Here is a 10985-nt window from a genome sequence, read left to right as displayed (position 1 = left end):
CATCGCTAATTGGTGGCGCCCCACTGATTCTGCATCTTTTGCAGTACATACCCACTGCAAACCTCTTCTAAGAGGCTATTGGTATTACGGCTTTGAATGAAACCAGAGGTGATTTCGAATAGGTTTTTGCTGGTTGGTTACATAAACCATGCCTCTTATTGCTGGAATAACACCTCAAATGCAATATAATGACGACATGACAATGTATGTAAATCAAGAACTGCATGTGGGTTTATTTTACACTTGAGAAAACAGTGGATTTAATTGTGTGAACCAAAATGTACTGTACAATATTAATGATAAAACATCAAAATGTATAATTCATAGTGCATTGCTTGCTTTATTTTTATTTATTTATTTTTTTTGTCAGATAGTTCCTTTAAGTACATGCATCTCGAAAGATGCAGGTGCCAGTAAAATTCCTCTATTTATATCAAGCTGCAGGAACTAAATTTTATTCAAAAAGTGTGGTTTTACATTATATACACAGAAATCGAATATAAAATGACAATATAAAAAGTTAAAAGAGAAAGCATACAGCCAGAAGGTACAAAGAAAGTTGAACAGTTTAAAATGGTACGATATGTAACATGTATTTTTTTAAGCTGATGCTGGCCATTTACAAGGAACAGAATCCAACATTTGCCCCGTTTTGTTTTCATTTACCAATGCAGCACACTATAGAAAGGTCAGCTTGTACCAAAGCTTAACATTTGTAAATAACTATAAACTGCAGTATTTTACAGGAAAAAAACAAACAAAACAGGAAAAAAAAAAAAAGAACAAAAAAAAAGGAAAATAAAATAAAAGAAAGAAAAGAGCATTTTTACACTTGTTTTAAATAACAGCTTGCATACTTTTTTGTTTTTGTTTTTGGCCAAAAAGTGGCAATTCTCAGCATCCAGAGGGTTTGGGCATAGTGGCAACTTGGTTTGCTTTTTTTTTTATTATTTTTTTTATTTAAGTTATACAGTTGTGGCTTCCTAACCCCTTGAGTACTATACAGCTCTCCTTCTTCCAAGGACTGCATGCACAATTTCTTCACAAACCAGTTCTGCATTAAAAAAAAAAGAAGAAGCTCATTCATTTAAAAAAAATAAGTTCTGCTTCTGACACAGCTTTTGTTTGAATGAAATGCCTTTAAGCCTTTTGTTTTGTTTTTCCTTATTTACTTATTTAGTCATTGGGAAAGGCACAAAAATGCTATTACAGTTCTCAGAGGGTTAAAACTTGACACTACCAGGTTCTGTGACCTTTATTGTCATGGCAACTTTGTAATTTTAGGATGTCTCTTTATCATTGTTCTTTGTGTCTTTCTTTACGGCTAAATTAATGTCTCTCAATAGTGTCTCCCACTATATTCTACAAAAGATAGCTTAACATCAAGGACAGATGTTGAAAATAAAGGTCAGACTTTGACTCACAAAAATAAAAACAGAAACAAAAAATAACCATGCACAGATCAGACAAAGAGCATATAAATATAACTACAAAATAAGTGTAAGAAAAACCAAGGTCCAGATAGGCAGTTCAGCAACAAAAGTAAGACTGATTTCAGAGGCTCAGGTCAGGCCTAGTGCAGTACTATGAAGAAGTTTAGTGCAATGTTCCTGTGGTCACTTGCATACCTGGCTGCTTACCTGGACGCTATTGTTTTTCTAACTCAGTTACATAGATCAGATGGTCCTCTGGGGACTTGCCATGTGTTTTACTAAGGTGCAGTTTGACTGCATGCTTGCTTGCAAAAGTTCGGTTACAGAGCTTACACTGGAATGTGGAGCCTAAGTCCTCCTCGGCAATTCCAAGTGAGCCCAAAGTCTTGTTTGCGAGGACTTTTGTAACATTCTGCTGTTCTTGAATCTGATTAAGCGGCAACTTTGACAGATCCTTCAAACTAAACCCTAGGTGTGTCTCTAAGTGACTTATGTATGTAGAAGCAGTCCTGAACTGAGAGGCACAATCATTGCAAAAGAAAACAGGATGTCCTGTGTCCAAGTTCTTTAAAAATTTAGTTCCACCTGTCCTCCTTAACTGATACTTCACATTGGCCAGCCAGTGGCTAATTGTGGTCATGGAAAGACCAGTAAACTTAGAGATGTGTACCCGCTCTTGTGGACCTAGGTCCGACATAATGTATTTGCCTTCCGGGGTCTCCCTCAAGCTGGAAGCAAACTGGGCCTGAAGGATCAGAAGATGCTGAGGGTTCCAGTTGGACTGTCTGCCCTTCCTCTTGTGTACTGGTGACAGTTCATCCAAAGCTTCCTCAAAACTGCTCCCATCAGCATCAGACTTCTCTGACACGGTAGACGGAGTTGAAGACTTGGGTGTCAAACGCCCTGTGAGGTTCTTCACCATATCAGAAATATCCAGCAGGGCGCTCTCCCTCAGCGGGGATGAGGCAGAGTCAGCCACACCGGAAACAAGAGGTTTGTTTTTGGACTTTGTTAAATCAATAGGTTGATCACTGTTCTCATAGTAATACCGGTCAATAGCATCAGCCTGCTTGACCGGAGTGGTTGGGTAAATGGGTTTGTCCAACATGCTGTTGCTAATTTTGTACAGCATGGCCAAAGGGTCCAGAGAGGGGCTTACCGGCTTAGAAATTTTGCCTAAGTGGGTATTCATAATGGACTGTAAAGCACTCAATGGATTAATGAAGGATGGCTCAGGTGAATGATCTGTGATGATTCCTAAATTATTACAGCCATTTGCAACCTTTGTTTTAAGTGGCTCTGTACCATTTGGCGTATGTGCTTCTGCTGGACTATCCTTTTTGACCTTCTGAACTTCTGTCTCAGAGCTCTTCTTCTGCTGCTGTTTGTTATTTATTTCTTCTGGTTTGGGGAAGTCCTTGTTTTCTTTAGCAGCAGGTGACATGGGTTTGACTGGAGAACTCTTCTCTTTCTCCAAAGGCTTTTCTTCCTTCTTCACGTTGATTTTACCTGTAACTTTCTCCACTAGTTCTTCCATAGCAGATACATTGCTCTTGTGAGGTGGGGGTGTGAGATTGCCTGGGGAATGGATGAGTGCGTTGTGTTCTGACGACAGTGATTTCACACTGCTCGCATAAGATGGCTGCATTTGAACGCTCTGCACCGCAGGCTGAAGGGGTTTGACTGTTCCCGGGAGCTGGTAAGCCGCATGGATACTAGGATATCCTCCCCAGGAAGGGGCTCCATTCTGAGCTTTGCTGATAGCTGTTGTCACTGTGTTTTCCAGGGACTTCAGTATGTCTATTCCGCCTTTAGGACTATCATCTAGGTCCTCCTCTCTGAGGTACTGATACAATGTTGTTGGCTCAAATTTCTCTGCAGAGTCCTCATTCTCTTCTTTAATCTTCTTTTCTGTTTCACTGACCACCACCACCTTTTCCTTCTCTAGGTCTTTCTTTTCCTCCGAGTTTGTGGAGCCCACTGGGGAATCAGGCTGTTTTTTAATGTTGGAGGCTGGTAGCCTTGTGTGGGTGGTGGGTGGAAGAGGTATAGACTGGATCTTCTCCTCCACCACAGGGTCCAATACCAGCTGTTTGCCTTTTTTGGAAGCAGAATTGGTCACCTTCAGAAAATGACCAGTGACCATCATGTGAGCAGTCAGCTGCTGCAAAGTGTCATGGGAACTGCCACATTCCATGCATTTCAGTATTTGGGCTTTGCGTGCCTCAAACTGCCAAGTGTAGCTAGCACCATTTTGATAGCCATAGCGGTTGTTCGGAGTCACATAGGGGTTGGCAGTTTTCTGATCCTTTGCAGACTCACCCAGTGAAGCTTCTGCAGCGATCCCTGTCGGCTCCGGTGAACAAGGTGAAGCTAAGTCCTGAAGTGCTCGTTTTTTGGTGGAAGGGACCAATTTAGTGATGGCTGGTACTGGCTCCTTCAGAGGCACTTTCTGGTAATGCTTTGTTTTTATCATGTGGACGCTGAGGTCTTGCAAAGACTCAAATGAATGCCCACAGTACATGCACTTCAGCACTTTTTGGGCATCCTCTTTGCCTTCCATTTCCATAAGTGATCGTTTTCTAGGTTTTGACCACCGTTTGGTCTTATCAGCTTCTTTATCTCTGTTGTCATCACGGTAATGTCCAGTTTCATTCATGTGCACTGTTAGTTCCACCAGTGTGTCATAGGCTGCACTGCAGTCTTTGCATCGGAACTTGCTAGCACCGGTGAACACAGACCCATAAAGTTTATTGTTTTGCCGGTAAAGCTGTACTGTGCTGAAAAGACTAGGCTCTGGGAGAAGTCCATATGATGAGGTCTGCTGCAAAGTTTTAGCTAATGCAGCTTGGTGCCAGTCATAACCTGAGCCACCACTGTTACTGTTACTAGTACTACTGGTAGTTGTACTGGTACTGGTGTTGGTACTGGTAGTACTAGTACTCTGGGAATTGGCATTGGTGTCGGTACTGGTGGTGTTTTCGTTCTGGCTTATTCCGTTGTTGCTGGTAGTTGGATTGGATTTCTTTAAGTCCAAAGCTAAACTGGACCAGCAAGTCTCTGAAAGCAAATTTGCATACACAGCTTTTATTTGTGCCAAGCTGTCCTGTGGATAGGAAACATTGTCTGTGCACTGAGGATCCTCTTTCTCTTCTTTAGAGGAAGTGCTTTTGAAATGGGCCAGCTGATCGCTGTTTTCACTAAACGGCGAACCATAGCCTGCATCCTGATTAGTTGCAGTGCTGACTGGGGAGTTCTGGTAGCTTTGAGCCTCTTTGATCTCCGCTTCTTCATTGCACAAATACTCATTCTCCTGGATGTCCAGAGACAGCCCATCATCTTCCACACTGTCTTCATCTATTTCTGCTGCTTTCAATTCCTCCTCAGGAACATATGCTAAAATACAGGAGGGGAGATGGGGGGGGGGGGGGGGGGGGGGGGGGGGGGAGACAAGACAAAGTTATTGAACATGCACATTTTACATTGCTGCTGTCTTCTGTACTAAATGCAGTAACCATAAAGACAAATTTTGAAGATATGTTCAGAAACCAAACTCATAATCATTCACACACTCTTACCTATAAATTCGCATACTGTGTCCTGGTTACAGTTTGATATCAGTACTACCTAAGAATAAACTTTGACTTCAGCAGTAAAATATGTGCCAGGACCACAGCAGATACCATAATATCAAACGCAAAATCAAACAAAGAGCCTACTAAACCAGTTTTTATCAACTTAAAAAATGGCCTGGCGCTGAGCTATATTTACTGCACTACGTATGCACAACACATTGCAGCTGACCTGCACCCCTCAGACCTAGGCACTCAGAAATACTGGCTTGACCAACTCCATCTCATCACTGCTGTCTTTTCTGGGAAACCAGCTTTAGCTACAGCTTCAAGGGCCATTTCTGTGTCACTGACACCTGACTCTGATGGAGCTACATGGGGCAAGTGTGTCGGGTCAGCTGTTCCAGGGTCTGCTGGTGGCTGGCTGCACTAGGTCTATCGGAGAGCTGAACAGCTTTCATTTTTACAAGGTAAAAAGGGAAGCAAGACTGTGATTGTTTTCTGAAATGCCTTGGGTATACTCTGCTTCTTGTTACAATCTGATGTGTGTCCATCTACCAGTTTGAAAAGAGCAGTCAGAAACTAAAAGTAAATGTTAGAGATTAATTTTTAAAAACAACAAAAAACTTGAGAGCTCCATCACAGCTTGATTATTGTCTTATGGTAAATATAAAACTTTGCTATTGTATTGCTAACTGGTGGAACTATATAAACTTATCAAACTATGTGTTTATCTATTTCAAACTATTTTTTAAACTAGCAAATGTGATATTCATGAGCAGATGGCCATTACATCAAAACACATTTACTCCAAGGGCCCAATTCACAGAAGTGGCTTACATGTACCTAAGTGATAAATGTACACTTCCATTGCAAAGCAGAAAACATACTTGTACACATTTCCCTCCAGTTTTGTAAAAGAAGCTTTAAAAAAATCACAATGATAATGGAATGTAGATCATTTATAAGCATGTCAAGGTAGAAAACATGGATTGTGAACAATTTTCAGTAACTGAATAAAAAAAAATGCCTGCTTGTCAGGTGAACTGTGCAGCAAATGCTGCTGAAAGGTGGCCTATGTCCCTCCATGGAACAATACTGAAAGCAAGCCAGAAAAAGAGGCACTTCTGCTGCTATGTGATATGAAAAAAATATGTATTATCATGTTAACAAAGCCAAGGTCTTCTTCAGTTGGGGGGAACATGAGTAGAAGTTGAGCTTCTTTTTCTACGCAGTTGCTAATATACTCTGAAACTTCTTTTTCTGAAAAGTAAAAAGAATCTTCTCTCACTGGAATATAAACACTCTTTGAAACTTTTTTAAATTATTTTTTTTTAAGAAAAGTAACAGTATTATGGCCTGTACTGCACTCTGTGTTCACCTTTGCAATTCTGTCTTAATGCAGCCCCTAACTACTTCAATATTATCTTTTATGATAAAAGTAGGAAAGTAGTACATCTAGTACTGGGGTAGTGCTGAACCTTGAGATGACTGCATCTTTCATCTGTCCTCTAAGTGTTAATTTTTTTCAGAAGATAATTTGACCTTTTGTGTTTTAAAAAAGTGTTAAGCAGGGTCCAACTCCTTACAGATGCATCAGCCCCAGTTGCTTTCTGATATGTTTAAAAGGACTGGTGAGTACAAAGCACAATAGAAGTTGCTACAGAAATCATCTTGGAGCCAAAGGCCAGGAGGATGCCAGAAAAGCATTATAAAAGCAGGAAAAAAAATCTTAAAAATGCATTTAGTCCATAAAATGAAGAATAAAATACAGAAATAGTAAAAAAACTAAGAAGTCAATCAGCTTCCCAGTCTTGCAGGAATGCTGCTGTTGAAACACTCTGCAGGAGTACAATAGTACCGCTGCAGTTCTGAACTCTGGGTATGCAAGTAGCATTCCCTCTCACAGCTACAGTCTAAGGTCTGTTAGCTCCCTCATTAAACACACCTGCTTTCTGTCATTTCTAACAACAAAAGACAGTAACATTTTTAAGTTTCAGAAAAGTAAGTAACAGTTATAGAAGAATATGGTTTCTGATTCTGAAATTAGGTTTAAATTAAAAAACAAACCAACAACTCCGAGGCCTAAAATGCATAAAAATGGACAGTTACCATCTGGAATTTTTATTTGAAAAAATAACCAACAAAACTTTGTAATGATCAGCAGACAGTCAGCAAGTAGAAGCTGAAAACTGAGGGGGCCCACACCGAGCTTTTATGAACAGCTATATTCTTACTAACCTCAGTGGAACTATGCCAATCCTCTCTAATTTTCACATCCCAATATTTCAATAAATAGCTATAAGAAACTGTTGTAAGATGCTGAATGTTGCTGTAGCTGATAGAGCATTTTGTAAGAATTCATGTGAATTATGTTTAAATCTCTTTACTTAATTCTACTTTGCATAAATATAGATTTTTATAATTGCTCTATACAACGATCTAAATATCTGCTTAAGCAGAACTGAAGTGGCTTAAGTTGAGCCACTGCCCTATCTTTTCTTTTCCTTTATTTATTTATGACGGCGTGTCTTCTCTGTTCTTGTACTTTTGCACTTTACCATAAAAATAAAAGGAGCTAACCCACATAAGAAATGTTAAAACTGCAAGAAAGATCAGTGTTAAACTGCCAAAGCAAAGAAACTGAGTGTTGGGGTGAAATACCCATCTTTCACTTGCTTTCCTAGTCTTAGGTTTGGCTGAGACTACTACACGATTGAGTTCGCTCCCTTACCAATATATACCGCAGCATAAGAATTGTCCAGGACTCCAATTTTCTATGATTTCAGAATTTAAGACAGATTCTAAAAAACCCCATGAATTTACATGATGTGCACACCAATATGTCTGTACAGTTGTTATCTGAAACAATACAAAGAAATAATGCTTCTTAACCAAAAAAGAGAGTAATTTATCCAAAATGTTTAATTTCTATCACTGCAATATGAAAAATTTTATTTAACTCCTTTAGTTACCACAGGATGCACACAATACCTTTTCATTCAAGACTACTAATGTTTTTAAGATGAATAACAGCACACCCAACATATGGTATTTTGCAAGGTCAGTGCAATTCTCTAACTGAAAAGGTTTTTGCTAGGACTAATTCAGTAACATACAAAATTAAAAATGGTAATTTCTAAAAACTTGTATGTTTTACTAGAATTCTCATGGAAATTTGACAAATAAGTAAGCTTCAGAATTTTAAACACAGCAAAAATATTCCTATTATAATTACTTGCAGAGACAAGTAGTGTCATTCGATGTCAAATAAAAGTATGAGATGTCCAGATTCTCCCCCCAAATTATAACAGGTAGATCAACAGACAGATTTCAGACAACAAATCTTTCTGTGACCGAAAAAGTCTCAGCAATCCTCTCCAGATATTCCTGCATCTGCAAAGACACTGCTGGTTTACACATGTCCTGAAACCACACAAAAATACAAAAAGCAGATATAAGCAGTGATCCTCCTCAACAAAAACTATATCCAAAGCAGAAGAAATTACATAACATAATGTCAGCTTTTCTTCTCCTCATTTGTGCATGCACAGACTCTGGCAAATGCATGGTGGAAAATGGGGAAAAAGCTTCACCTTCTGGACAACTAAAATTATGGGGAGCAGGTTTTATTTCTTTTCTTCTTATTAAGTCTTGCTAATATTTTTTTGCCTATAAAATGTGCCTTCTGCATGCCAATGCTTCCCCATAGATACACTGTCATCTCTGAGCAGTGTTAAAAGCTGTGCATTCTAATCTAAGTGGACATGAGACGCTATATATCGTACATGTGAGTAGCACAGCACATTGTGTTTGCTTCAGTGAGAATATTTACACTATAAATACACATCCATTGTTTGAAAAAGCAGACAGAGATCTGAAATGTAAGGATGTGGTTAAAAATATAAATATTCTCACATAAAACCTTTCCATAACCTCAGACCGGTGCTTTTGAAGGAATCTGTCTCTACGGAGGTATTCTTTTCCGTTCAAAAAGGGATTCAGCATTGAATACATTATTTTGAAAAGAACAGAAAGTAACGATTGTATTTGTTTTTAACAGTCTAAAAATCAAATGTAGTAAATTCTTCGAGACTCAATTTTAAATCCTCCAAATAAATAAATTTATTCAGAAGAAACACCTTAGGATTGAAGGCCACAAATCAGTAAAGCAACCAAATACTGAAATAATTTTCACTGAAATACGTATTTCATAGTTTCAACAAATAGGGATAGGTTTAAGTGTAAAATTCTTCACTAAATCAGGGCCTACTCTGGAATTAAACAATAGTGGCACCATGTGAATGGTCACCATTCTTCAACACATGTATTTCCACAGCTTCTAATATTTACCCAGTCAACAGGAGACAGCAGCTGCAGAAGTTTTCACAGCTCACACTGTCACCTTGCACAAACGGCACTCTAGGTTGGGGCTGAGTTCCACTGCACGCATTTCATGTCTTGGGCAAAAAAGTACAGATAGAAAAGACAATCTAGAGCTACACATCTCCCTCATTACAGAAAAATGAGAGCGAGAGGGGGGAAAAAAACATTTACAGATACGTTTCCAGAATACATTTTTGAGAGTTTTACAAAAGAATCCAGAATCTCAAATTGCAAGAGGTTAACATGCCTGCTGGAAGATTTGCAAATTTTCTATATTAGTATATACAAATGTTCATGCAAAATTCTGGCACAGGTGCTACAAATCTATGTGTGTGTCTGTATTACAATGTCACTACAGTGGAAAAATATGGCTTAGTTACGACAATGGCTGAGGAGCAGCACAGAATGTCAGACAACCAAATAACCTTACCACAGTGGTTTGTGTCTTTCATTTCTAATTGCAGCAAAATGGGGGGCAAAATACTGGAACCGCCTACCCTCTAATTCTAATGCAATGGGTCTGAAAAGTAGATAAGGTACTGTAACAAGAACAACCTCCATGCTACTAGCAGGTTGAATGATAACCCTTAAAGGCATCCCATTAAAACCCAACAAAACGATTCTTCACCTCCTTCTCTTCTCTCCCCTATCCCCTTAAAATGAATGCTGCAAATTATTAGCCAATGCTGGCAATTGGAGAACGAAGCAGCTTGTATGTGGGTACATTTTCACAGTGATTCTAATCTGAGAAATTTACTTGCTCTTCCCCTTCTATCTGATAAACTATACATTCAAGCATTCTCATTAGTGTTCGGATCACCAAAGAGAGCTGGAGATGAATCAGTCCATCCACCCCTCCTCTCCCTGCTCTGTCGAGATTATTTCATTGAAATGTTCATTTTCATCCCTGCTGGCAACATTAGAATGGAAGTATTTAACCTGTTTCCATTACTTATACAAATTACCATTATGGAGTAGGACAGATGTTAGAATCATGCCACATAACTGACTTCCATACATTCTTTACAGGGAGGATAAGAAGAGGGAAAGCTGTTAGATCATATTATCCAGTCTCAATAATGTTCTCTCTGCTACCAGATTCATTAACTTCCAACATCAACGTTTCACTTTCTTTCTGCGTGAAAATGCTCTGTCTCCTTGAGCTCATTTAATTTGGAGCAGGAAATCTTTGTCAGAAATAATTTTTTGATCAGGTGCTCTAACTAAGGGGTGAAGGGGGGCTGGAGAAAGAAAAAAGAAAAGAGGGGGAAAAACCCAACACCTTGTCGAAAATGTTATTTCTCTAACATGGATGATGAAAGAGAAGTCAGTTAAGATGCTGGTACTCAAAGATGGCTGTCACTTCAGATAGGGGATGGCACGACTCACCTAGACAGGTGACGCTTTGGTGGAGCAAAGACTTGCTGCATTATTGAGAGCACCAGAGATCAGGATGACAAAGACTGTAGGGCCAGGGTGCCTGGGGCTCCTAGAGAAGTGACTTCAGCATGCACATGGATTTCAGTCTCCATTTGCATCACTAACTAACAGTGAAGTACAAACTAAAAGTTTGGTGATTAAAAGGCAAGAAAAC

The 10985-nt window shown here is 39.2% G+C and overlaps 1 protein-coding gene across 1 annotated transcript in view; it reads right to left on the bottom strand.

Annotated features, from left to right (window-relative positions):
• Positions 1-209: 209 nt before the first annotated feature.
• TSHZ1 (teashirt zinc finger homeobox 1) overlaps positions 210-10985 on the bottom strand; it is a 54165-nt gene continuing 43389 nt past the window's right edge. The window contains exon 2 of the mRNA XM_055703620.1: positions 210-4829. Coding sequence (XP_055559595.1) covers positions 1648-4829 — 3182 coding nt within the window. The 3' untranslated portion in view covers positions 210-1647. The remainder of the gene's footprint in view (positions 4830-10985) is intronic.

This window comes from Falco cherrug, chromosome 3 (genome assembly GCF_023634085.1).
Source record: "Falco cherrug isolate bFalChe1 chromosome 3, bFalChe1.pri, whole genome shotgun sequence".
Classification (NCBI taxonomy): Eukaryota; Metazoa; Chordata; class Aves; order Falconiformes; family Falconidae; genus Falco; species Falco cherrug.
Note: the sequence above shows the minus strand (reverse complement) of the source record. Positions and strands in the feature narration are given on the sequence as shown.